The sequence below is a fragment of the Poecilia formosa genome, unplaced genomic scaffold (assembly GCF_000485575.1).
Source record: "Poecilia formosa unplaced genomic scaffold, Poecilia_formosa-5.1.2 Scaffold38, whole genome shotgun sequence".
Lineage (NCBI taxonomy): Eukaryota > Metazoa > Chordata > Actinopteri > Cyprinodontiformes > Poeciliidae > Poecilia > Poecilia formosa.
Genome location: NW_006799977.1, coordinates 1,433,156 through 1,460,340, shown reverse-complemented (window position 1 = coordinate 1,460,340; position 27,185 = coordinate 1,433,156). Strand labels below are relative to the sequence as shown.

Sequence of the window (27,185 nt, the reverse complement as noted above, 5' to 3'; positions counted from 1 at the left end):
AATATCTGACTAAACTAACCTGGGTCATGTGAGCACAACAATGCATATTTTCTTGGTTGCTGAATATTTTTTTTTATTTTAAACATTGTAGTCGGTGGATGATGCCTGTAAAATTCCTTGTCCGGGAGCAGAACTCAATACATTATAATAGTTTAAAACAATTAAAGAAATACCAAAATTATATATGACAATTAAGTATAAGTAGTCATATAAATAATTATAAAAGTATCAATAAATTGAATTAAAAATAATATTTAGATATTTTCCAACTCCGTTGAAATTTTGAAGTTTTTGTCAACACCGTCAGACATGAAAATAACGTAAAAAAATAAAAATAAAAAAAATCAGGCATTATTGGGGGCGCCAGAACTTCGGAGGACCCCAGGACCGTCTATGCCATAGACATAATATAAGGATGGTCTATGCATAGACATAATGGTCTATCTATGCCCATGACCACTTCCTTTCTCTTCCTTTGCTAAGAGGGCTAGTTAGCTCTGGTTAGCTTATGTTATTCTTTAGTTTTTTTTTCTGTTTTATTCCTAAGTTGTTTGTCACAACCATGATGTGTCAACACCATAACTGACAATTTACAAAACTTTGATGAAATTTTGTGAAATAAAAGCTTAATTTTGGTAAACTGTAAAGATTTCATGGACCTGATGAGCTACAATATGGCCTCCTTCAGAATAACATCATATAAATTGAGGTAGTTTGGCTTTTCGTCAACTCCATCAGAGTTTTTGTGATTCTTTCAGTGAAATTGTTGTGAAATCTCACTTAATTGTGCAATTAATTTATTTTAATGTATTTTACATGAATTGCATTACTTCACATGTATCAAGTTTTTCGTTTTACTCACTAGTTTGTCACCACCTTCAGTTCTGTGTCAGCTCCGTCATGCACTGTCAACTCCGTCAGATGGACTTTTTGTTTTTTGTTTTAAATAATACTTCTTTTGTTTCTTGAGAAGCATTTGTCTGTAAAATGAGTAAAAATATCATTAATGGGGTATTTTAAAAATCATTTTATATTTATTTTTGTCAGATGGTGATGACAAAGTTCTGGGTCAGGTCGATTAAAAATATAATTTTTAAAAAAATGTTGCAACTGGGAGCCTGTACCTTAGCATCTTTACATTTCCAAAACATTATTTGTCATATTTGCATACATAAGGTTGAGAAATAATAATAATAATAAAAAAGGGAAAATTAAAACCCCTTTTGTCCCTATTCTCAAGAATCACTGATGTCATTTACATGCTAGGAAAACCATTCACATATTATTATGTGAAGTATGACAGTTCTTGCACAAGATAATGAATATGCTGCTTATTATTTTTCATTCAATGGAGAGAAGTGCACTTGTACCCTTAGCACAAAAAACATGCCTCGTAGCATAATGTCTCCATCTCTGTGCTTGACTGTGTGGATGGAATTCCTGGGTAAATCTCCTTGTGTGTCAAGTTGACACCAAAGTGCTTGATTTTAGTCCAAGCCATTATTTGTAAGTTTACTGGAAAACCTCAGATGGGCTTGTGACCCTTTCATAGCATGGAGATGGAAATTCTAAATAGTTCTGGTCTCAACTGTCTTTATTTCACAAAGAAACTCTTTGAATGATGTTGTAAGCTCATACCTCATCTTTACCTCATGAGGCAATACTGTTGCATGAAACTCCAGACCTCTTATTTACTCCAATTCTGCACAGTTGCATCATGAGTTGTTACCCAAGTCCTTGTTGTAGTCCACCAAAACCTTGTGCAGATCTAATGTCTTTTGGTAGATGTCAGCTGACAGCTCTTTGGTCTTGCTTTTGTTGACAACGAAGTTGAAATGGAATGAACTGGTTCTGTGGACAGGTGGGCTTTAGTTAAACGAGGAGTTTAGTTCAGGGTTATCAACAAATAAATGATTGATTGTGATCTTGTGTGTCACTTTGATACATCCAGTCAGTGGGAAGCAAAATTCTGACTGGATTCTCGGAAATCAAAAACTTCTTTCACTCATATAGAAGCACATCTTTTTTGTAATTTTTATGCAATCTGTATTTTTTATTTTTTTTTAATTATCTAAACTCCAACAATCACAGGTCAGCGGAGCAAAGAAAGCTCTGCTGGAAAGCTAATCTTTATCCTTCTGAGGAACAGAGATATGGTGTCACTAGTGTTTTGTTTACCAACTGAATAGTCACTTATTACTTTTGTTGCTGTATTAAAATGGATGCTTTGTGTGACTGGAGGATTTTCTGGTCCTATTCCAATCCAACTTCTCCATGTTTATTGTCTAGTTGCCTTAATGTTTCCATTTCGTAGTAAATCACCAGAGGGCAGCAGCGAACAAGTGCATTCCTTCTCTTGATTAGAAGGAGATCATAAAACATGTATGGTAAGACCTTAATGACATTTATTGTTGAAGTCACCTTACTGACACAAGAGAGCAAAAGAAATAGGACACTGGTTGTGAAGATAGCCCTGAAGTATCAGTCAAGCTTTAGAATCTCAACATTTTTTCTGGCTTTCTACGTAACTTTAATGAGATTATGTTTCCAACATCAGGGGATTTTTCAGCATGGAAAGAAGAACAAACACTCCTGTGATAAATGCAAGCCATGTTCATAGTAGCACCCTGGTTTTACTATTATTACTGTAACAACAATCTTAAAACATAACTGTAGATTATGTTTTAAGATTGTTAAAACATAACTAGTTTACAATGACAGTGGAAAGGTGCTACAGTACATATGGAAACCACAGCTTTGAAAGGATGGTAAAGCAAAGCCCATTTAAAAGTTTGGAGGAGATTTACAAAACATGGAAGGCAGCTGGAGTCAAGGCTTAAGCTACTCGTGTATCAGATGAAAAGAGGCAGTTAACCTGTGCTGGACTCTTGCTCAGTGATGTAAGCTCCTCTTTTCTGCTCAATGAAAATTTTGTATTTTATTTGGAAATTAAGGTCCCACAGTCTAGATAAAGAGAGAAGAGCCACAGAATCCATGTCACTTGAAGTCCAAAGTCAAATTTGATGACTTTGGTATTCATACCAACTTCTGCAGACTGTTAACTGTGTTTAATCAAATCCAAAGTCAGACTAGCTTCATGCCTCCCTTTGCTGTAAAGTAGTATCGGTATCTGTTTTATTGACCACCTGAGCAGCATGCAGAATCTATGAAATAATTTTCTGGGACACGAAAGCCAACTACACCTCAGCCGTAGTCTGACCACTTCCATGCAATGCTACGTTGATGTAATAATTCTTGCAGAAGAAATCTTAATCAACTAAACAGTGCACAGTGCAGTATATGGTTATACTTTTTACTAGGTTATGCTTTTTACTAGTAGACCAGCATTTCTAGTCTACTATAAATGATTTTTCTCAAATCTATCATTTTTTTGTGTTTTGAATCTATGAAACTCTCTAATTTGTGTCGGGAAAAATTTCCTCCAATTGTTTGGCTGACTTTCTTAGAAGAAAATTAGAAGAAAAACAGATACAGTCACAAGGCTGTTTCATTCTTTCGGACATCCCCGTGTGCTATTTCACTATTTGATTATCTTTTCCCTTGTATCTTCTGTGCTGCTTAACTTCGGCATCAATAGATGCTTGTTTGAGTTGTGTTTCGTGCGACCTTTGGTGAAAAACAACATTTTGTTATGGTTGAACAAACAAGTCAATGAGAAGATTTCCTAAGGAAAGAATTAATTTGATTATTTTAGGCACATATCGTGCCTGCAGCAGAGCAATTCTTGTGATTCAATCATACAATGGGGACTTGTGGAAAATGAATAGGGAGCATTGTCTGGAGGCGAGCTTGTTTTCTGATAAGGTTGTTAAAAATTACTTTAAATTCGTTCCAGTAAAGGAACCGAAGATACGTGATACATTGTGGGTCCACACCCCAGGAATGTCACATTTCTGTCACATGGTGGAGCCGTGAAATTTATCAGTTTTGCATAAACTTCCTTGCAACAACAGACCTCACAGAGTCAAGGCAGATAGAATTAGCCTTCTATTCACACTAAGACACACATTTTAAGTAAACAAACTGTTATTCAAAGCTGCTGGATAGCTCTGGCCTATATCTGCTGAGAGCATGAAATCCGAACAGATGATGGTGATGGTATCTTGATGCATGAGTGTCCACTAGTGTAAAGTGTTTGTTCAGATGGCTGATATGCTCTTTAGGCTTTGGGCTCACGTACTGAATGCTCGGCGACTCCAGAGGAAAAGAAAGTTGACATCTGAACAGAATAGTCATGCACTTTCATTTTGTGGAGTAGAATATTAAAATGTGTGCAAAAACCTTCTAATGTTCCAATGACAACTGGGTGGCTCCAGGAAATCACTCTTTGTTGCAGTTTTCAGTGAGGTCTGAAATTCCAAGTACAGAATATGCATGTTGTTGTCCAAGAGGAGTGAATGGTGCAATGACTCAATGTAATCTGCAGGGTTTCCTTAGATAGAAAACATTTTAAACTAATTTGATTAATAAACTGAGCTTAATGAACTGTTTGAAAAATAGAATCAGTTGTAAATGTCCTGAAACGACACTTGTTATGAAATGGCGCTTTATAAATAAACTGAACTGAATTGGAATTGAATAACAGTTTAAGGTCTTCAGAGACTCTTAGACTCCTTTCAGGATAAAGTTGCTTGGACATCCAGACTTGGACATGTTGGTTGTTGTTTTAAATGTCTGCTGCTTGTAAACTATTTATTAGTCAGTGTTTAAATTTTTTTTATTCCTCTACAAACCATTTATTTGATGCGTGAATTGCATCAGAAAACACGCTGTAAGTGAACACCATGTTGTTCAGTCCCATCAGCAGTGAGAAAGGCACCAAGCTAAAATGTCAGAGGTAATTATGATCATGTACACTTGGTGTGATACAGTTGTGTGTAATTTTAATTTGTTTGAATATGTGGTTGTTCTAATTTATTTCTCAACATAAAGAACATTTTTATTACATTTTACAGAAAACTCTCTGATGGACTTGAGACCAGGATGAATGGATGGATCTAAATATCCAAATATGTTAGATAAACACACCTATTGTTGTAAGTTGCCTTATTTTTCTTTTCAATAGTTTAAACAATTTTGCAAAACAATTGAGCCAATCTAAGGTAACTTTTCTGGCTTAATGTTCTGTTTTTTATGCCCCATCATCCCTGTTTCCACCCTCATTATGTGGTGGTTAAACTGCATCTTTCTTTAGGGAGAGACTGTAACGTTCAAAAATGATAAAGGAGCAAAATCATGTAAATTTGACTTTTTCAGTTTTACATTATGTTATGATGTTCTTTCCTCACCAAAAGCATACCTGGATGGTTGATATGTTTCTTTCATGTATGTTTCAGAAATCCTTTAATCTCTATGGTTCTGTTTGCAGGAACATTTGAACTGACTGGGCGCTGAAAAAGAATGAGCTTCTTAAAGAGACAGAGGCCCAATTTCTAGGTGTTAAACTGCGAAGTCAAGTTTTTTAAAATCATGTTTGCCATATACAGCATTTTTATAACAACGGAAGGCAACATGGTTACTTAATTGTGCTATAAAGTAGCACTATGTGCCAGGAAAATACATAATACTACCCCTCTAAGGTTAACAAAAGTTTCGGTAAGAATTCTAAGTCACTTTAGGTGAGCAATCAGGCTTGGGGTGAACATAAATCCTCCAGGTATAGTCACAGCATCACAAATACCCCCAATGCCTGTATTTGCTGATGACTACAAAATTGAAAAAGAAGGGCCCTAATAATTCTGAGGCAAGTTTCTCTCAGCAGTGCGTATTGATTATTTGTGTGGGGTGAGAGATTTGGAAAATTCAATTAAAGGAGTTGTGCAAAGGATTCATAAATTCAGCCCCTCCAACCCGTATCAAGACATGGTTATGTTCTAAATCAATGCTGCACTTCACAATATATTTTCTTAGGAACGTGAAAATAAATAACATTTAAACAGTTCTGCTTACTGCAGAAACAAATTCTGTCTTGTGGAAAGACTTTTTAGGTAGAGTCAGGTACTGACTTGTGCACATCATCAGAGTGGTAACATACTTTTATTGCAGTTTTTCTCATAAGGAAATCCCATATAATATGAATTTTGAGATGACAAAATGAGGGTAAAGGGTACAGCTCAGCAGAGTAAAAATTGATCAGGCCATAGATGGAGCCGCATTGGGGAAGATTTGTATGGCTGCAGTAATGGACTGTATTAAAAAGATTCCTTAAGATGTCATAAAAGTGATGGGACAGTGTCGCTGTCAGTGCGGCTGTCTGCTTAGGAAGCTGAAACACTCGAGCACATCAATTTTAGGCAGTGGGGGGATGCTCATAGACAGATGCCACCTACTCTGTGTGTTTTATGATTGGACTCATGGTTGTAATTAAAAGGGAGAGTTTTATATTCGATGGCTTTGATAAAAGTGAACTCCAAAGATATCGATCGGCATCGAGTATATCCAAGTTTGCAATGTTTTCAGATGTGATTTCTGATTTAGTTAATTTTTCTTCAGACCCAAAGAAACCTCATACCTCCTTGTTTTATTGAAATAATAATGAAACAAGCAACAGACATGTCTAGTCTGTCTGTACTCACACTTTATGGAAGTGTGAGTACCATAAAGTACTCACACTTCGCATTTTGTTGTGGTAAAACTACAAATCTTAGGATATGGTGTTGGAATTATATTTGATAGACCAACACAAAGTAGAGAATAATTCAAAATTGAAAAAATATTTTCCAAATTTAAACCACAAAAGTGCATATGTATAGAACCCCCAATTTTATTCAGAAGTCCCTAAATTAGTGAATAGGGTCCAGCTGTGTTTGATTTAATCTTAGGATACATCCAGACTCTATGAAGGCCTTTTGGAGAACATTAGTGAGCAGACAGCATCATGGAGACCAAGGAGCACAGCATCAGCACAGCAGACAGGTCAGAGATAAAGAGAAGTGTGTTAAGCAGAGGTTATAAAAAAAATGCAGAACAGCCTAATCCATAGTTCAAAAACAAATCTGGAAACCTAGAAATACACCCTTGTCCACCTTAACTGGCCTTTATAAAACTTTTTGTTTTTATAAAACACTATGTGTGAAGGAAAAGTGATATAACATCTCTCTGAAGATGCCATTCCCACAGTCAAAGACCAGTGGGATCCCTGCTCTTTCACAATGGAACCATCATCCCATGGAAATGCTTTTCTTTAGCAGGAACAGGGAGACCAGTCAGGGTTGATGGGAATGTGGATGGCGCTAAAGGGCAATTGTGCAAGAAAATCTATTGAGTGTCTGCAAAAGACTAGGTCCAGTTGAAGCAAATAATTATGTTAGAATGCCCCCGTCAAAGTCCAGACTTTGAGGCAAGACTTGTAAATTGGAAAGTACTGTAAATATTCAAAGAAGCTCTTCATCCAATCTGGTTAAAATTTTTAGTCTCTTGAGATGTAAAGCAGGGCAGAGACATAAAAACTGCCTGCTGTAATTTCAGTGAAACATAATTCTGTTATGTATTAACTCAGTGGAGTCTGCGATTACTTTTTTCCCCAGATGGATGTAGGTTATTTGTTGAAGTAGCTGAATTCATAAACTCTAAATATCAGGTTTTGACCCCCATCCTTCAGCTATTTGCTAGAAAGTTGAGAGTAAAGAAGGATTTTATTTTTTAGCATTGCTTTGAATCCAGGGATCCATAAATAAACGACAGAATGGCTTTTCCAGAAGAAAATGAATGGCCGGATCAGTGTTCAGAACTAAATAGAAGAGATAAACAACTCAATTTTTTCTAATTTCATTGAATTGCAGCATTAAAGTTGGAAAAAGTTCCAAAATACTTTACCTGGCTTACATTTTTTCACATCACAAAAACAAGTATTGTGAAAGGGAAGTACAGACTTGTCATACATACTGTATTTATATGTATAAATGTACTTTTCTTTGTATGTGGTGTCAGTAGGAGGGATTGCTAGTATAATAATCCTCTGACAAATTATGAATGAAATGTATTGAAATGCATTTTGCAAACAGGTAGTGCAGCTTTATGCAAAAAGGTCTCCTTTTTTCATAAACCTTCAGTCTTGACAGTGAATGCGGCGCGTGTGGAATATCATTTGTTGCCAGAGGGGTTACAATCATGTTTTTCTCCCACATATTCCCCCGGTTTTTGTTAGCGAGGGATCTCAGCTGTTGACAGGTAATAGAATTGCTCTTCAGCGCTTGTGCGTATGATCCCGAGGAGATAAGGCAGAAGATGAATGAGGAATCTGTGCTGTCAGTCTTGGGGCTGAACAGTCATGGAGGACGTCATTCGTTTCTGAGAGAGGTGTCTGAAGATGGCAGGAGAGAACGGCCTGACGTGCTAGACTCCCCATCCCTCCCAGCGAAGCGTCAATCTGGCAGCTGACAAATGTTGATTCTACATTAAACACAATGCAGCTACGCTGTGCAAATAATGTTCTTTAAGATGGCAATCCTGATCCCCTTTATGACTAAAGCCGCACCATCCTCCCCCACCTGTGCAGTTTAACAGCTTTTGGAAAGGAAATGTGCGGTGAGGGAAACTGTCTTACGCAGCACTGTAGGCTCTTTATTTGGCAGCGCCTGCCTGGGAAGGCCGAGGCCTCTCGCTGCCCCAGTCGACCTAAGCAACAGCTGGCGTTCACAGCAACATTTCCTATTTCTGCCCAAGGTGGATCGTGTAACTCTCACTTTATCGCCCTTAGAGGCCACGTGAAGGACAAAGCAAGCATGCCCATAAATAAAACTAATGTTTTGATACAGGTCTCTCTTTGCAGCTGATTGAGGGACCCGTGATGGCTTGAATAACTTCTTGCCATCAGACCGCTTGATACTATATAGGTTTTTTTGTTGTAAGTTGACAAATGAAACTAAAAACTCTTCTTTTAATAAGGTAAACGTGAGCTAGTGGATGAAGCTACATATTATAGCTACAATATTTACAGGCTGTTAGCTGCCTGCAATCATTCAGCCCAAAAGTCAGAGCCACGCTATCAAGATTTAATGTTCTGACTAGTGATCCTACGAGTAGCATTTATCACTTCATTTGATAAATTTCATTGATCAAAAGATGTTAGAATAATTTCTTTAGAATAATTTAAAAAAAAATACATTTACAATTTGTCTTCTTAAACTTTTTGCAGCTGCATAAGTGTCCCTCTGTGTTCCTGCCTCTTTGTTGTAACAGTTAACTCAGATGTAGGCTTTCTATTTATCCCTGCAGCACATTACCAGCAGCCGGCTGGTCTCTCCATCCACATGTCCCCATCGCTGACCCGATAACATTTATAGTTGTAATGGATTTTTTTATGCCCGTCATTAACTCGCACAGAGATTGGAGAAAGAAATTGCTTGTACCTTTTTTGTGTGGTATTTCAACTTTATAGCATTATGCTCAGATATGTCACCTTCCATCAAACCTTTTAAGGCCTCTCCTGTCTCGGGTTTTGTTTTAAATGTGCAGGTCTTTTGTGGAGGACCCTTGTAGCATCAAGGGCTCATAATTAATATTTAATGATGTTGAATAAAAGCTTGGAAAGATATAATTTCCGTCTAATTATGATCTCCGTCTCCACCAGGGCTTTGAGGGTGATTTTAGCGCACTACTTGGCTAATGTAGACAATTTATTTGAAGCCGGTTTGAATTTAATTATTTAATAACACGCCACTAAAAATGATGTTCACTTCAGCACAGTGAGAAATATGAATTCATTTTTATGAAAACTACGTTTGTACAAAATAACTTTAATGATGAATAGAAATGCACAGTAGAAAACGGAAAGTTTGCATGAATACAAAAGTGGTCAACATGCATTCATCACAATCCCTAGACTCCAAGAGAAGAGGCAAAATAAACAGTAACAGCACAATTACATCAACATCTTTTAAGTTTCCAACATAATTATTACAAGTTTTTATTGACATGGCATTTGAAAGTCTCATATTTAGGCTGCACAACATATTCTTCTGTAAATTTGTATCATTACTCACACATTATTGGTGTTTCCCTTTCAAAAAAGTCAATTAATTAAAAATATTTTGAATGCACTATTGGTCCACAGAGGAAAAGCACCAATACTCTTTCTTTTCAATTGATCTCATAATTTTCTTTGATCTGCTGTTATTAATACAGATACTTTTCATACGAACGCATCTCATTTTTCTATTTGAGAGTCAGAAAAGCCTCATGTACAGTGTAAGTGGTCAGAGCCAACATGGCCTCACAGAGTAACACTGAGTTTCCTAAAGAAAATAGCTTAGTTGTTTTTCTTTCGGCTCTTTTTTCTGGGTGGCTCCATGAACTGAACCATACTGAAATGTAGAAATACTCCCAAGAAGTGCATGAAGGCGGTCGTTGACACCAGGACGGGAAACAAGTCTGGTAGATGTGGCGGCGGGTCCATAACTACACTCAGGACGCTCAAAACAGCCATGAGAGCCATGCTGATGTAGAACTATCAACCACACAGACAGAATGGATGCGTCAAAAATATGAAATGACAACAAAATGTTGCAAGGACTGCACAAAGATGCATCAGTGGTCAAATGATCATGATCACGGAGGACGTAGAGCTACAGAGCTCAGGATTGGTAAAACATTTAATGACAGGTAAACATTAACTTTTGGTTTTCCTTCAGGAACCTGTAAAGTCCCCTCTGTTTATACTCTATGTATCATAGTAAAAACTAAAAAACAAAGTAACAAACTGCTTCAGGGAGCACCTGTAGTAGGGAGGTTTCATGATTTTCACAAAATCATCAGTTTTTGTTTTATTGGTGAAATGCACTGCTTTTTATCTCCCCCACCCCTCAGTTCTCCCTCACACATTCAGTTAGCAAAAAAACTCAAGACAAAAAATAGTAACCATCAAATTGTCTTAAGATATTATTTTCATAGAAAGAACTGGAAGTTGAAATGTACCCAACAAACAGTTCTGCAAGGTTGAGAGTAATTAAGTTCCAGGCAAAAAAGTTTCAAGATGCTGTAACGGAAACAATATTACGTTTTGATAATTATTATTTGATGATTATAATTACTTTTCAGCAGCTTAGGGCTGCTGAAACTAGTCAATGTGATCGTTGTTAACTATCATAATTCATCAACATTAGGATTTTTAGACAATACAAAATTCTTTACAGTTCTTTGTGCTGGATGCAGTGTCGAAATACTGAGAATAAAGTAAATATTTGAATGCAAAAATTAAGTCAGACTATTGAGAAAAACTTGAAATGTTTGTGAAAAAAATTTAGCTTAAAAAATAATGTAATTTTGAAAACAATCTTAAGATTAAAGCCAATATTTTGAGAATAAAGTGGAAATAATATCTTCAAGGAGAGACTGAATGATTCTTTCTGATTAAATCTCATTAAGACGTCGTTTGGTCATTTACACAAGACAAAACTGTGGAAGCGATTGTGCCAGAGTCCTTTTGACTGTCAGTGTATGTACATTTACCCACCTTTAACTCGTCATTACAACATTGTTTTCTTCATTCCTGCCTTTAAGAGTGAAGTCAAATAAATAAATCATTTTCATTTGTGGCGCAGAAAAATACTATAATTTTTAGCACAAAGCTTTTTCTTTAGAAGGATTTATTCTATTATATGACACAATGAGTCAACGGATTAACAAAAATAGATAGTTGATAATTCCAGTTGAAATTAATTACACTAGAAAAAGTATATATTTTTATTTACAATGATCAATTTCTATCTCAAGGGACTGTTTCTTGTTTCTTTTTTATTTGAAAACTAGATTTTAAAATTATTCTGCTGATCAGAAGCTTAAAAGTTGAACTTCAGGATGTTTCTGTCTCCTACCTGAAGAGACCAATCCCAGGATTTGAAGGAATTAAAGCCAAGTATGTGATGAATAACTTGAGGAACATTAAATAATTATCTGGCTATTCACCTCTGTCTTAGTGGAATCAACAGCAAACCTATGAATCATGAATTCAAAAAAGGTTTTTGGGAAAACTTTAAAATGTAGTATTGGGTGAATGTCAATACATTGATAAAACTCTATATAAAATATAATTATATCATTAATTACATATTGCCTACTGATCACTATTTGTCCATGTAACCATTCCTTTCTTGTCATACAAAGTTACTAGTAACAGATGGGATTGTAGGAGTTGGAGTACTTGTGTTTGTTTTTGCTTTGTGAAGCAAAAAATAAGTCTGTGATTATTATAGAGGAAACATCTCATGCCCTCTCTTCTCCATCACCCAAAACCAATGAAACCTTATCTCCATCGTCAGGGCTCACTATTTATGCTGCTTGTGTAAATAAATATATCTAGGCAAACCTGTGTTTATGACATGTCCTATAAAAAGACACCTTCTCTTAATCTCTGACACCCTACCGGTACCGCTGTCGCTAAGGAGTTGGCGGCAAAGCCACTTCAGATGCTGTGGAAACTCAAATAAGTGATAAATAATTCTAAGGCTGGCAGCAGCGGTCGTCCCAGGACAGCTTACAAAGCTTACACCAGCAGATGATATTTATTTATACAGTTGGACATATCTTCTGACAACGTTGCAATTTAGGTCTGGAGACACTTTAGAAATAAATATAAGGCACCTGGGATCCTCGAATCAGCACCCTTCTTTTTACAGCCAAGCCAGCTTACATGTTACTGGATACATGCATAGAAATATTTTCTGAAAGACTGAATTCTTGCTTTAAAGCCACACCTATTAACTCACTGAGGTTATTGAGCTGCATCAGAGATTTTATCTGCTGTTCTCACACAAACGGCTGATATAAACGACCCTTTTTTTTTCTTAAAGCTATAAAGGCATAAAAAAATATTCAGTATGATCTTTGTTTAAACTGCCAATTAAACATGCAACCAAATGATTGGACAAAATAATGATAAAAATATTTTAACATTTACATCTTTTACTAATTATTTGATACATTTTCTCCTTCACTGTGGTTAGTCCGGTGTAAGTGAATGGGGTTGATAAAAACCCTCCAAAAGACTTTAGGCCCCTAGAGAAAAACGAGAAGCATTTGTAGATTTTGCAATCATAGGCCACACTCACCTTCCATTTCATTATACAAGCCAGGTGAATTTTGGGTATCAAAGGAAACAGCTTGCCACAGATACCAAGTTTCAGCTCGTCCTCTGAACAGTCGTCCAGAGCGGACAATAAGTAGACGGTGAGGAAGGGAAACCCCAGAAAGGTGACGGTGTAGGGAACCAGAAGGCCGTCTTTCAGGAAAAGAGGGAGCATGCTTGACAGAAGGAAAGAAACAATGCGGGTTGATAGTCTAGCCTTTACCTGACGAGTACTATCTACAACTTGAGATGTGCAGATTTTTTTGCAAACAAATTAGAAAAAAATATATATATTTGTAACAGTTCCACAAAATTTGATTGTTTCCAACAGAAACTGATTCAGTTCAGAACCATACCAGGTTAAAGAAAAGCAACAGCAATCGAAACATTTTTATCCTGCAGGCCTTTATGAGCAGAACGTCCCCTGAGGAGAGACGGTTATGACATTCACGCAGAGCTTATCTCAGTTTAGCAGCGGGGGAGAAGCAAGAACAACAGTTGGCTCATAGTAAACACACAACACCCGGCTTAGAAAAACCTCTCTCTGCACAACAATCTACTTATTCAAACTAAAAAGTTCCATTCAGCAGCTAAATGTTTAACATTTAAGAAATACATACTTCCTCGATGTGAGCAGACTGGGTTCATTCACCCGTAAAATGGCCACTGTTCAAGCATTCCATCAGCCAATTATATAAACAAAAGATGTATTTTTTTTTTAAATGAAAGAGTCTGGAGAGATAATGTGAAAGCCCAAGTCAGACTGTACTATGAACAGTTCCAGACGGAGCTCCTGCTCCTACACAGCACACTCGGACACCAGGCATGCAGAGCATGTTGTGTAAGCCCCACATATCCTTATCCTAAACCACACGCACAACAATTAGCCCTGCCGGAAGAATTTAACAACAGCTGGTGAAAGTTAGTTGCAGCATTTGCACTGCAATTTCTCTTTTTCCATTCATGGTGTTCTTATCTAGGCCCATATTATCAGCCATCTTTTTAGAGAGTTCTAGGGTTTGCACCTTACAGGACAAACAATTTCAAATCACAACTAATTGTATAAAAAACAGTGAAGATTCATTCAAATCACGGCAGTCTGATTCAGATTTTAGACCAATAACACATCGTCCAATTTAATTATTAACAGAATCCTCTGACACTTATTTTGGCCATATATTTTGGATCATTATCTTGGTACAACACCCAATTCCAAAACATTTCCGTTTTGTAGTGAGGTGTATCAGATTTTGTTCATTAAAGTGTTTATATTTAGCAAATTCACTGTAACGTCTTTGAAAGGTGAACAGGCCCACAAGCCTTACAGCTTCTCAATATTTGGTAAATGTGGCTCCATTGTAAAAAGTTTTGAATGGGCTGGTATGGCAAGAACTGACAATTTTTAAAAAATAAACTATCTATAATAAAATGGTAACAACAAAAATAAGATGCAACTTTAAGGTTTAATTTGCTTTCTGCTGTTGAAAGTTTGTTTACCTGAAAGTTGAGGCCTGCAGGAACCAAACACACATGAGTGGAAATTCATTCAGAAGGAGGCAGACTGGGCTGAAGAGACAAAAAAGTGATGGCACACAGTTTTAAGCTGATTCTCAAGCACTAACATAGCAAATGAAAATAAACTAGATATAAGCTAAGTGGATAAATAAGATAAACACTATCAAAAACCATGAATTCAGTGTTAGCTGTAACAAGACACTTAGTGTGTGTATTTTGTTGAGAAATAATTTCACATCTTTGATTCCTAATGACTATTTATTAAATTTTAAGATGTAAAAACAGCTGTGGCAACAAAGAGAAAATCTGTGTGTCTGTATATAAACCTATTTATAACCTGTTTATAACTGGAGCAGGCTACCAGCTTCAGTTCTACACTGTTCTCCAACAGAGGAACCTTCCAACGGTCCCTGAGCCCATAATTACAGTCAGCGCTCTTTGGTGATCCTGTTACAGCCCAATAATTGATCCTGCGCAAACAACACCCTGAGCTGCTGCCTACCATTCTCTCCTAATCTATGGGCATGCACTACTGATTGATTCAAGGGGACAGGTGGGAGATATAACTCAATAGTTAATAAAGCAACAATCTACACTGATCTAGATTAATAGATGAGCCCAGATTCAGGAACTAAATCCCATGCCGTAAAGTCTATCCCGGGTTTCACTCTCTGCCTACAGCTTTATAAGTAGGAGTGTAAACCATAATGTACAAAACACATTTTAAGCCACATGTCCAAGCTCTGAAACTATCGTATGACCCGCCTCTAAAATTACACAATGCATATCACGAGGATGATTACTTGGACTAGAAGTATAAAAACAGGAGTGGATAATGTAGCAAGGCTGGGCATAAATTTAACCTTAATTTGAGGTTTATAACATCAGCAGAGGAATTATCTCACTTTTACATTGTTCTAAAATGTATCCTTTGTGAGAAAACTTTATTCAATGATGTCACCAAACAGAAAACTCAAGAATAGATAAGAAGAGAAGGCAAACTCCCCTCAGAAAGGCTCTGGTTTAACTTAGAGTTCCACCAAGGACCCTCCTCCTGTGACATAAGGGTGGTAACAACTCAGACACAACAACTTACAGGGCAGCCAACAGAATGGACTTCTCATGAACTTGATAGGAGAAAAGGAAAAAGGCCAGAGATGAGTTGACCTGAGAGCAAAGAATCATTAAAAACTTAATTAAAACATGTACAAAGAGAATAAATTGGCAAAACATATAAAAAGGCTAATTATACATTCCTTGCAAAAGGGTTCATTTCACAATGCTACAGGAATTTCATAGAGTAAACTACACATAGTGGTGCATAATTGTAAAATGAAAGCAAGAATTTAGGGATGCTCTTCACCATATTTGCGCACAAAGACTTAAATATTTGCATTTTTTTTTCTTTAGAAAGCATCTCAAGCTCAGTCAGATTTGAAGATCTGAGGAAAAACTGTATTCAATGTTTTCCACAGATGCTCAACAGGGTTTAGTCCTGGGCTTTGAATGGGCCGTCCTAACACAAGCCAGAGCTACAATTCAATTGTAGGTCTGGCTGAATTTAGCCTACCAGAAAGTAAACCTCTAAGTAGGTCTGCTTACCAGACCCACACCATTTTATTTATGAAAGATTAAGTTCAACTTTGTTCTGATCCAACTACAGCACCTACTTTTTGTATTGTTTATAGTTCATCATAAAAAAAAATCTTATAAGAGTTTTGATTTATCATTGTCATGATGAATTTCAGCTACTGGTGGCAAATTAAAAAAAAACAAAATTGACAATATGATCGGAAATGTTATTTTTTCTATTTTCTTCACTGTCTCCACATCAATAAACATCAGCAAATTTGAAAACATTGTCAAATGCAGTTACTGTGAGCAGTTTCAGGGGTATAAATAGTTCTGTAAGACATACTATTGCTACCAAAGTGCACTCACCAAAGCCAATTTAAAGTTCCAGAAAGTGGGCTTCATCAGCAGTCTGATAGAGGATGGAAGTGCTGCTAGGAGAGTGAAAGCCAAACTGAAACACATAAAGTAGGAAAATAATTTTCAAAATGTAAATCTAAATGAACAAATGACAAAAACACTCTTGCACACACTGCTGTGTGCATATCTTTCTAGGGCAGCACCTGCTCTGAAACTAAGACCTCTTGACATGTAAGAACTGACCAAATAATAATTGTTCTTGAAGGTTAGTCAGTATTAGTTTAACCCCTCAATTGTCACCTGCTGGGGATACAGGGACCAGAAGAGACAGACTTATGTGTCAGAGTGAATGTGTATAAATGTTCAGAGAGGTCAAGGGTTAGTTATGTGAGACGGCAACAATGTGCTCGTACTACAAATCATAGGTTATTGAAATAAAGAGAGATCCAAACACAGCAAAGCAAAACAAATAGATTTCAAAAGTAATATAATCAGTACATATTATAAGATGTACAAAAGTAAGCTTAGTATAAATGATTTTCTTCAGAACAGGCTTTTGCATTACAGAAATATGCGAGTCACATTTTCACAGCTGATTTGTTCAACATAAACTGCATAATCACACTAGAGTATTTAGTATTCCAATCTATTGACCAACAAACACATTTGTTTGAAATACCCAACAATATAAGAGGTCCAACTTAATCCCTGGTTTTAGCAGTCTAGAAGAAACGTGTCCATGCTGCAAACACTAGACTCCTAAAATTAGCCCACTGGGTTATTTAAGCAGGTTCCGCCATGTCGTAACTGTTGGGCCGAGTTCATTACACCAAGTGCGCAGGGTTTCAGCTTTTAGCAAAAACATGATTCATGAGAGACAAATGCAGAATTAGTCGTTGTTTTTATGATAACCCTATGGGCCTTCAGCATTTCAATTTAACATTTGGAAAAACAAATGCAGCTTGTTGTTCAAAGTTTCTCGTGAGTGCTTTGCTTCGGGGATTATCCGCTTTGATTCCCTCGAACCTGTTTTTATTTCCAAGAGCAAGCTCAGCTTTCCCGTAAAATGAAAAAGGGATTTAGGAGAGATGAGTTAGAAAAATGACAGTGAAAAAATAAAGAGGTGTCAGGAGGACAAATGTGGAATAAAAATGAAGTTGTTTCACAGATAAAAGGATTACCTGAGGTAAAGCTGAGAGTCGCTTGTCAGAATGGATCTGATCTTTATCAGGGTGTTCAGGCTGCACCATGTGTTAGCCACCTTATCCTACACACACACACACACACACACATGACCAGAAAGCAAAAACAACATTAGGAACATATGTTTGAGTGGTGATTTTATCTCAGATCACCATTAGAAACAAAAAGCAATCAACTGTTACTTTTTTCTTTTGTAAATTTTCTGTTTTAGCATTGAATATTTTTAATTGATTATGCACATTAATTCTCTTCCACAAAATGAATGTTAATGATTGTGTCCACAGTGTAACACAGCAACATATTTTAGCCATTATAACAGTATTTTTTTTTTAATCGGACTTGATTTAAACAAAGACAGACTAAATAATGTGGATTATTCCAAAAGGAATCTTACTATACACAAAAATGTATTAACATATAATCCACATAAACCATAAGCCAATTTTAAAATATTCATCTTTAAATGAGCATAAAACAAATCAGGAAATTCTAACATATGAAAATATAAATCAAAAGAAACTTAAAATTACCAAAACTAACAATTCAGGATATTAATACAAATTTATCATTTAATTTATCCTCATAATTATCGATGTGAAACCCAAATTCAGAGTTTTTTTAATACATACTTCTGACTTAGTCCAGAGACGCAAAACAACCAAAACCAATAAGAAGATTTGTCAGACAAGTCAATAATATTCATCAGCTTGTTGAGATTCAATTGTAAGAAATATTTTACTTTCGATCAAACGTTTTGCTATTCTTGACTCTTTGTGTGAAGTTCCGGTGAAGAATTTGGTTTAGTTTTTTTATTTGTGTCACCCGATCTCTAATCCAAAGTGTGCATCCACAAAGATAGGGGTCCTCAAATCCAGGACTAGAGGGTCACTGTCCTGAAACTTTTAGATGTGTCCTTAAGCCGGCACACCTGAATCAAATGGGCAAATTAGCTCCTCAGTGTGCAGCCAAGTTCTCTAGAGTCTTTGAGTAAGGTGTGCTGAAGTAGCAGGATGCCAGACCTCTAGGCCTGGATTTGAAGACCCCTGCATCAAAGCATTCAAACAAACAACCAGAACAAACAGCCGACCATTCACCCAGAACCAGAGGTGCTGTGTCAATATCTCCACCTCTGCTAAACTCCAAAATGAATCTATCGAGTGGCATTAAAATGAATTAATTAGATGCAAGTGAGCCTTCGTCCTCAAAGCTGATTCTGGGCCACAGTAAGACATTACATGTTTTCTTTAGTGGCAGTTTTGGTGTTGGAAGCTGATGGTGCAAAGGGTAGTTTAGAAACTTTAAATTAGTCATCTTTTCCTGTTAAATCAGAGGTAGGTAGAAAATTAAGCCTTAATTAAGTTAGAGAGCTATCAGAGGAAAAAAATGGATTATGTTTTTCTTAAGTTTTCTCCTTTTTTTCCCCTCTAACAGCAGAGTAAATAGTGATGTGTTTATTTTTCCTTCCTAATTTGTATGTTGATTCTTTTTCTCCTGCCTGGCAAATATGAGAAACTAGAAAACAGAGTTAATTATCAAGCTATTACCAACTACAAGTATTTTTTATTATTATCTTTAGGCAGGTCTAATTAAGTTCATTGTTCTATGATAAAATAAGTAATTTATTCATCAGAAAGATTTCGGATAAATTACAATAAATATTGTGTGTGATTATTTAAAAAACATAATATAGTTTATTGTAACAGCACTAAAGAATCTGAAAAAAAAAATCTTGTCATAGATAAAGTATGCTACAAACTTCATGACAGCTGTGTGGTTGCTGTAGTTAAGATCAAATGAGGAGGTCAAGTGCTTAGGCGGACGCTAAGGGATCACTTAAAATAAGATCCGAGCCACCAGTGTGCTCATGATATCACACATGTTTAGATCAACTAAATATTTCCTCTGTAGCTGTGTTTAAGTGTGATCCTATCGAGAAAATCTATTCCTGGCCTCCTCTCCGTGCTACAGCTGCTTTACTGCACAACTGTATGGCTCTTAATGGTGTCCTCTTCAGTAGCACCAAATTGTCTAGGGTTGTGTTTTCACAGCCCCATCCTTTCCTTTTTCCCCTCTCATTCTCAACATCAAACAACCACTGCGGGAATGTTCCTGGACACCACGTCGAAGGCAGAAGCCCACTGGCAAATGCAAGTCTTGAAGCCAGAAAGGAATTTCACAGGGAGAAGCGTTTGGTGCCATTTTTGTGAGCAGGCAGCAACATGAGACAGCAGAATGCAGTTCAATGGGTAAACTTACAACCGCTCCCTCCCAGAAGTCGACGGGACCACCGCTCAGTCGTCGTTGTCATCCCCACTCGGGCCTTCTGTTTGCAGTGCGTGATTTCATATGTAACAGGACGCCTTTCAATGCTGTCATCAAAGCCCAAGTTCTATGTTTGAATCATTTTGCTGAACAAATACTGTCCCGATGCATCCTGCTCCGACAGCACAACATCTAATTACGCCACATATCCTTGACAACTTGTAGTAGGTGTCGCCTCGGGGACCGGGACTAGAAAATTCAGGGTTACAAGGTTTCAGAAACTAGAGCTGCAAACCTCGGCCTCTGAGCTGTCACCTAAACATTCAAACAGAAGCATACACGGTCACTTTAACCCCATTTCTTCCATGACACCTTTCAACACCGGAATTTCGGGAGTGTTAAAGTTTTCTTTTTCTCCATCATCCCTGTCTTTTGTAAAATATCATGCACCAGTGACTTCCTATTTAACTGAGCAGTCACGGTACAAAATGAGTGTTAGAAACACTCAAGCACACATGTGTTTGTGTTTTTTTTTTTTTCCAACCATGCCGTCAGCAGTGGGACACCAGCTGTCCGATGTGCTCTGATATGCCTTTAAGTGTATCACTCGCCCCTCTCATCGGTCCATATGGCTGGAACACGGCTGAACTATGAAGTGCTGAAAACAATCCGGCCATAAATTAGTTAGATTTATCTGCATCCTCCTACTGTACATCATGAATCCCAACACCTCCCAGGGATAGGGTGAAACCGATCTCTTGACCTTTCACCATTTTATTCCACTGTTTTCTTTGATCCAGTGGGGTATCTGTTTCCAGCCAGCTAAGCACTGGAAGGGCTGGAAAGCTATTCACTATGCTAAAAGTTGGGAACATCGTGTAGGGAACGAGGCATGCCTCATGGGTTGAGTATGACGTCAATGAAAGCATCAGTCACAGCACTGATGCTATAACTTGGTGTCAAACCACTATAAAATTAACAAACTGTTAAATGTCACAGGCTATAAAACTGCAACTCCTGACTCATCCCCCAAAAAACTCCTACACAGAAAAATCAAGAATGAAGAGGAATTTCAGTTTAAAATCATTCCTTTACTGGTCCTTTACTGGAAACGACATCCAGCTTTCATACACATTACTTTAAAGAGAAGATTAAATATTGCCTGTTGATTAGTTAAGTGATTAATAATAAACATCACATTGATATAATTATTAGAGATATTTTTGATCTGGTCCCAGACGCTGGATGGGGTAATGATCACCAGGTTTTTAACCGATACCTGACAAAAGTAATTTCCCAATAAGTGCTCACCTTACACATCTTTGATGCAGTTTTAGTAATTACAAATTTAAGCAATAACCAAATGTGGAGTTCCGCAAGGCTCTATTCTTGAGCCACTTTTTTTCAATGCCTAAATGTTCCCCCATGCTCAGATTAAACATTTCTAACCTGTGTGGTGATTATACAAAACTTCAAATTTCACTGCCCCATTTGACGATAGTCATTGAATGCTACTAATTAAGTGTATCCATACCACTGATTGGATGATTTAGAATGACTTCCAACCTAATGCAGAGAAGACATAAGTCATTGTTTTGGTCCCATAACTGCCTTCAGCTCAGGACTCAATTGCATTGAAAAGAAACCTAGGTGTCCTTACAGATATTTCAAGAATAATTTGCCTGTTTCCACTCTAAAAACATATCCAAAGTTGAAGGCTTCCATAATATGGAGATTGCTTAGATTATTGTAATGCTGTTTTTACTGGTCTCTAAATAACACAAAAAGTAACATAAATATACCAGGCAGCTGAACTGAAATGCAGCAGTCGGAGTTATGACTAACACCAGGAACATGGATCATATTGTGTCATAATATTAATTTAGGACTAAAACATTACTGTTTAATGGATTTCTCCATGGAATACTTTTTTTGTTTTTATTTTAGTTTGCATTTTAACAAATCTTTCAACATGATGTCTTAATGGTTTTCATCATTTTATACAATTTCTTGTTAAGACATTTTTCGTCACCTTTGTTTCCTTATTTACTATAAGGCACTTTTAAGTAATTTGTGTACACTGCCATTTTAATGAATTATCTATCTATCTTGACAGAGTTTAGATTCAACATACTGCACTGTACCTCAAACAAGCCACGAGCCACGGGAAAGATCCTCCTGACCACCTGCAAGACCTGACTGTTGTCAGGTAGGAAGGGCAGCCAGCAGAGGCCAAAAGTCACCAACACTGTGGCAGTAATTTTGACCAACAGGACGAACCTAAATGAAAGACAAACATCTTTAATTGTGGGCGGTAAAACTATATCACTTAAATTAAAAACAAAACAAAACAAAACAAAACAAAAACAAACCTAAATGCCTGTTGGGGTATTTAGTTTTTCTGCAGGGTTTCCCTAGACAATTAGCACAAACTGTCTGCAAGTCCTAAATTTGGGGTTTGACCCTCCTGCTGAGGAATGTAGTGAAAGCAATGCATCAGCTGAAAGTCCCCAGTGGGGGCCAGAGTAGCTTGTCAGCTGTAACTGTGAAGCTGCTGGTTAAGTTGCGCACACAGGCATAGTTGAGGAGTTTGGGCATGGCGAGAGTGTCATCTGGACATATCTTCCCAGGGGCCTAATCCGGCACTCCATTTGCTACTAAATGCCCTTGGTACATTGTTACTAGATAAACAGACACTGGACACACTAGTAATAGCATCCAATCTGATTACCTCAGTCATTCTGTGACTCTCAGGAAGACACTGCTCTCTTACAGGCTCACATTACAAGTGTGGGCTTGCAGCTGACACATTCATGCTCACTGACAAAACAAAATAATCAACAAATGCACTCTTCAATAACCATGTTATCACAGGGATCAATTTAAATTATCTTATAGATTGGAGTTTCCATGGAGGTGTTTGGGCATAGAAACAAAGTTTAACAAAACATCAACAGAGAAAGAACACTGAAAAATTAGTCCAACTAGTTTTTTAAATATAATATTTAATGTATTTTATGACGATATAACATTTCTAAATGTATTATTTAATATTTCCTAATGCATAGCACCGATCCATTTTTTGCAATCACCCTCCATTTCCCCAATTGTACGGAAAACTGTTTTCTCTTTGGGTTTTCTAAACAACTGTTCTTTCAGTATTTTTAGAGTTTGGTTTACACATTTGACAGTCAGCCTTGGATTTGGCCTCATTTTCAGATAAAAACAACAGTTAATTGTATCCAAGTTTGAGATGATGTTTTCAGCCTCTAAGGTATGCTGTCTATCCAACAACACCATCAATCGTTACAGGAGGTGGGGGGTAGTACTGGTGCTCCTGTGGTCATTGGGTGGGAGGCAGGAAACGCCGTGGGCAGGTCGCCAGTCCACATAGGATGAATAAACCATGCACTCATATCTAAGGGAAACTTGTGTAACTAGTTCACCTAAAAGTCATGTTTTTGGGTTGTAGAAGGAAAATGGAGTATCCAGACACATAAAGGCGAAGAACATGCAAACTCCAAACAGAAAGCCCAAAGGCTGGGATTGTCACCCAGCACCTTCTTGCTCCAAGGAAAAATTGCAACCAATAATAAAAAAGTTACATAAAAAATAAAAAAGTGCACAAGTAAAGCAATAACGCTTACCCACGCCCAATTAGCCCAGCTTTGATGCACTTTCCAAGAAGGAAACAGAAGAAGGGCAGTGCATGGTACAGCTCCATCTGTTTGTAGTTGAGAGCCAGAGAGAAGGCCAGGGAGCCCAACGAGTTCCAGCCCAGCCCCAGAGCCAGAACCCCCCACAGGGCAAAGCCCAGGCTCACTCCATTATACCCGACACAGTCAAGGGTTTTACAAATAACTACTTTCACAGGCACCATTACTAATGTCTAAGCAACAAAGAAAAGAAAACAGGTGGAAATTATGACATTTTTAAAGAATATAAAAAACAGTATAGACGGTAAGGAAATACCAAAACTTTTTAGAAAATAATTGGGTGTTTAATATGTAATGGGCCACATAATGTAGCCAAGATTCTCCTACATTTGCACCTAACATTACCCAACCCTCCCAAGAAATTAGGTTAATTGTCAAAAATATACAAACATCTGTTTGCAATAAACAAAAATATTTTTTTTCTTCTGGAATTAATAAAGTGTAATTTAATCTAATCCAAGAACAATTTAAATAGTTCAACATAACTAATATCAGAAGTGGTTTCTTCAGATTAAACCCAAACTAATGACTACTGCAACTTTAAAATTATTCAACTTCTTCATGATATTCATCTTTAGAACATAACACAGAACCCTTTAGCTATTTTGAGCTGTTGAAAAAGTAACTCATACTCAGACATCAACTGCTGGTGGCATTCCTGAGGAATGTCCATTCAGTTCTAGTCAGTCAAGCATGATGACTCCTTTAGTATCCTCCAAGATTTCTTCTGAAACCCAGTCCTAGTGGACTGGAGGTAAACTCAGTATCCTTGTCCTTTTTGAAGGTCTAATGAGATCTAATCTTCAGCTGTCTCATGGACAGCAAGAGGTATTTTCCAAGAATGTCCTAATGTTTGACTGAGTGCATCTTTTAACATACATACATCAGGTTTCTAGTGCCAGAGGAACCAAATGCTTCACTGGAGGCATGGTGATGTTTTAGTATTAGCATTAGCTTCAACATGACGGAATATGAATGATATTAGGTGAAGCTGTATAGTTTCAACTGCTTATGTTTAAGGTTTATTTTTGCAACGTTTATGAAAAAAAATTATAACACTATTTTTGTGTTCTAACAGTAACTCGGTAATGTGGACTGTCAAATTCACTTCAATATTTTTTTGAGACGCAATGAAAAAGGTCTACCTGACAGACAACTTGATTGATACTTTATGTTAATTGTAATACTTTGCCATGCTGTTCCACTGCTGCTCTTAAAAGTCAGACTATATTTCATTTAAACAAATCAAAGTACTGAAAACTTTACTGCAATAAATTTACAAATAAATAAAATACATTTGCACGTAAAGGATACTGAAAATGGCCGTAGTCTATGAGAATTAGTCCTGGGTAAAGAAGAATGCTGAGAAGAATGGAAACCTAGAAAGACAAATTCAAAAAACAAATGACTACATGTGGGTCTTCAGAGTACATTACTATATAGACATTTAGATACAACCATTACCCTTCTCTTAGCAGAGCCATCAGTCAGGTATAAACAGTATAAAACAACTGCAGGAATGTATATCAACACATCTGTCACCAGGACTAAAAAACAGAAAACAACAAGATTAAAATAATTTAAGAAACCAGTAACAAAGAAAGGCAGACTAAAGCTTTTAGTGTCTGCCAACAAAATGTTGCTTTAGCTAAAAAAGCTCTTAGACCTACAAAGTTTGTTAGAATCTTAAAAAAAAAAAAAAAAAGAGCTAAAAAAGACAAGAAGAATTGTAAATGGAATATGACCCTATAAATTCAAATGTGCATTTATCAGTGCATGTTTATTTAATATGTACAGGAAATTATGACAAAATAGTTTTCATTAAAAATCTTTACCCTCTTGATGAAAAAGAAATTTCTTTAGTATGCAATATTAACACAATTATTTGTGTTAATAATTGTGTTAATTAATTCTGATGATGTTTGCATCATCAGAATTATGATGCAAACATTGCAGAAGGTTTTGATGTAACTATACCTGTAGTTCTCATAAATAACTTGTGGGCAGGACTTTCATAGCCTCTGGATCTGTGCAGCTCAACCCAGTCAGGGTTTAGAATATTTGCTCTGCAAACAGAAAAGAAAGGAAACACACAATAGCCACAGCTGGCATTACACATGTACATACAAGATGCTATAATCACAACGGCCAGATTCTGCCTGTGGACTAATGAATAGCTAACCTTTGGTAGCATAGAAAACAAATTGCACATTTGTATTATTAACAGCTACTGACTTAATGAACTAAAATCACCGACAGGTGGACAATGACTTAAGAAGGCACCCCAAATACTTGTATTTGTTCCTTATTTTTGATCAGCTTAAACATAGGAAATTGAAATAAAATGTAAAAATTGTTACTGTCACAAAAACTTAAGTGTAATTTGAAGCACATATTTTTTGTTAGCTATCTTTTTCAATAAAGGAGGCAATTTTTTTTTTCAAAGCTGTGATTTTGTGACAACTGTGTATACAGTTATTTTATATCTAAAAACTATGAATTTCTCCCCCCTGCCCCCCAAAAAAGTTTCTATGCCTAGATGATGAAATTACTCACACATAAGCACAGAGCCAGCTGTGGTAGGCGGTGAGAGGAGGGTAGTCAAGACCCCAATAGTTCAAGTCGTTATCAGAGGTGTTAAAGTACCTGTAGAAAAATAAAAGTGTTACTAAAGGATCATGGATTTGGATTTAGAAAAAAATGAGGACAAAAATCTGGTCCGATGATCACCAGAACAGTCAGACTTGCCATTGTTGAAGAGGGAGGTTGTAGGTAACTTCTTGCCAGTGTCTTTGGGCTTCATAGTCACCAAACATGGGAGGTTTTCCTGCACCTATACAGAAATTATTGTCCTGTCAGTAAATGTTAACTTCTAGTGATGAAACAAAGAAAAAAAATCAAACAATCGACAGTAATGCAAGTCATCTAGTTTACTCTTTTAATATAAAAAGCGTAGTACACTGTACATCTTCCTGGTAGTTTCTAAACAATCAAAGCAGCTGCACTAAAACAATCCAGACAACTTAGTGTAGTTAACATGCAGGTTCACACTCTCCCTACCTGAATATGAGTTTAACGACACGCCCCATCTTACCAAAACAGCGAGTAAAACGCTAATCGATACTAAACTCCACGTTTGCATAACTCTAAGTGATAAAAACGGGACTTTGTTTTAGAAACAAGCGACAAAAACAGTTTCATTCAGACTCGTCAGGAGTCCGTTTCCGTACACGTCATCCACCAAGGCTACGTCTCACCAGCTCATTGGTCAGAGAGTTCTGACGCGAGGAGGAAGTGCAATGAGGCGTTTCAAAAATTGGAATTAACAGAGATACAGGAATCTATCGCTCAAATGTTAAGACAAGAAAACGTTAATCACGTGATTCTCCCCCTCAAATTTCGGTAATAGAAAATCTGAAAGATCGTTTTAGAGTCTAAGTCTTTCAGGGTTGTCGTATATAATTTTAACCAGG

The 27,185-nt window shown here is 36.8% G+C and overlaps 1 protein-coding gene across 1 annotated transcript; it reads right to left on the bottom strand.

Annotated features, from left to right (window-relative positions):
* Positions 1-9,737: 9,737 nt before the first annotated feature.
* alg6 (ALG6 alpha-1,3-glucosyltransferase) lies at positions 9,738-26,984 on the bottom strand. The gene is made up of 14 exons (XM_007550862.1): positions 26,773-26,984; positions 26,461-26,545; positions 26,269-26,358; positions 25,690-25,778; positions 25,177-25,259; positions 25,027-25,091; positions 23,644-23,829; positions 22,141-22,276; positions 17,713-17,798; positions 16,541-16,625; positions 15,696-15,766; positions 14,582-14,650; positions 13,068-13,260; positions 9,738-10,468 (listed from the first exon to the last, which is right to left on the bottom strand). The coding sequence occupies exons 1-14, from the start codon at positions 26,852-26,854 to the stop codon at positions 10,271-10,273; spliced, it is 1,518 nt and encodes a 505-aa protein (XP_007550924.1). The 5' UTR covers positions 26,855-26,984; the 3' UTR covers positions 9,738-10,270.
* Between the last annotated feature and the right edge of the window lie 201 nt (positions 26,985-27,185).

Bases quoted from the DNA above. Each gene is read 5' to 3' on its own strand.
- alg6 (XM_007550862.1), bottom strand. From the start codon at position 26,854: ATGCAAACGTGGAGTTTAGTATCGATTAGCGTTTTACTCGCTGTTTTG. The intron at 25,260-25,689 runs GTATAGTTACAT...TCTGTTTTTTAG, and splicing joins GTTATTTATGAGAACTACAG to TCCTGGTGACAGATGTGTTG. The intron at 25,092-25,176 runs GTAATGGTTGTA...TTGTCTTTCTAG, and splicing joins ATGGCTCTGCTAAGAGAAGG to GTTTCCATTCTTCTCAGCAT.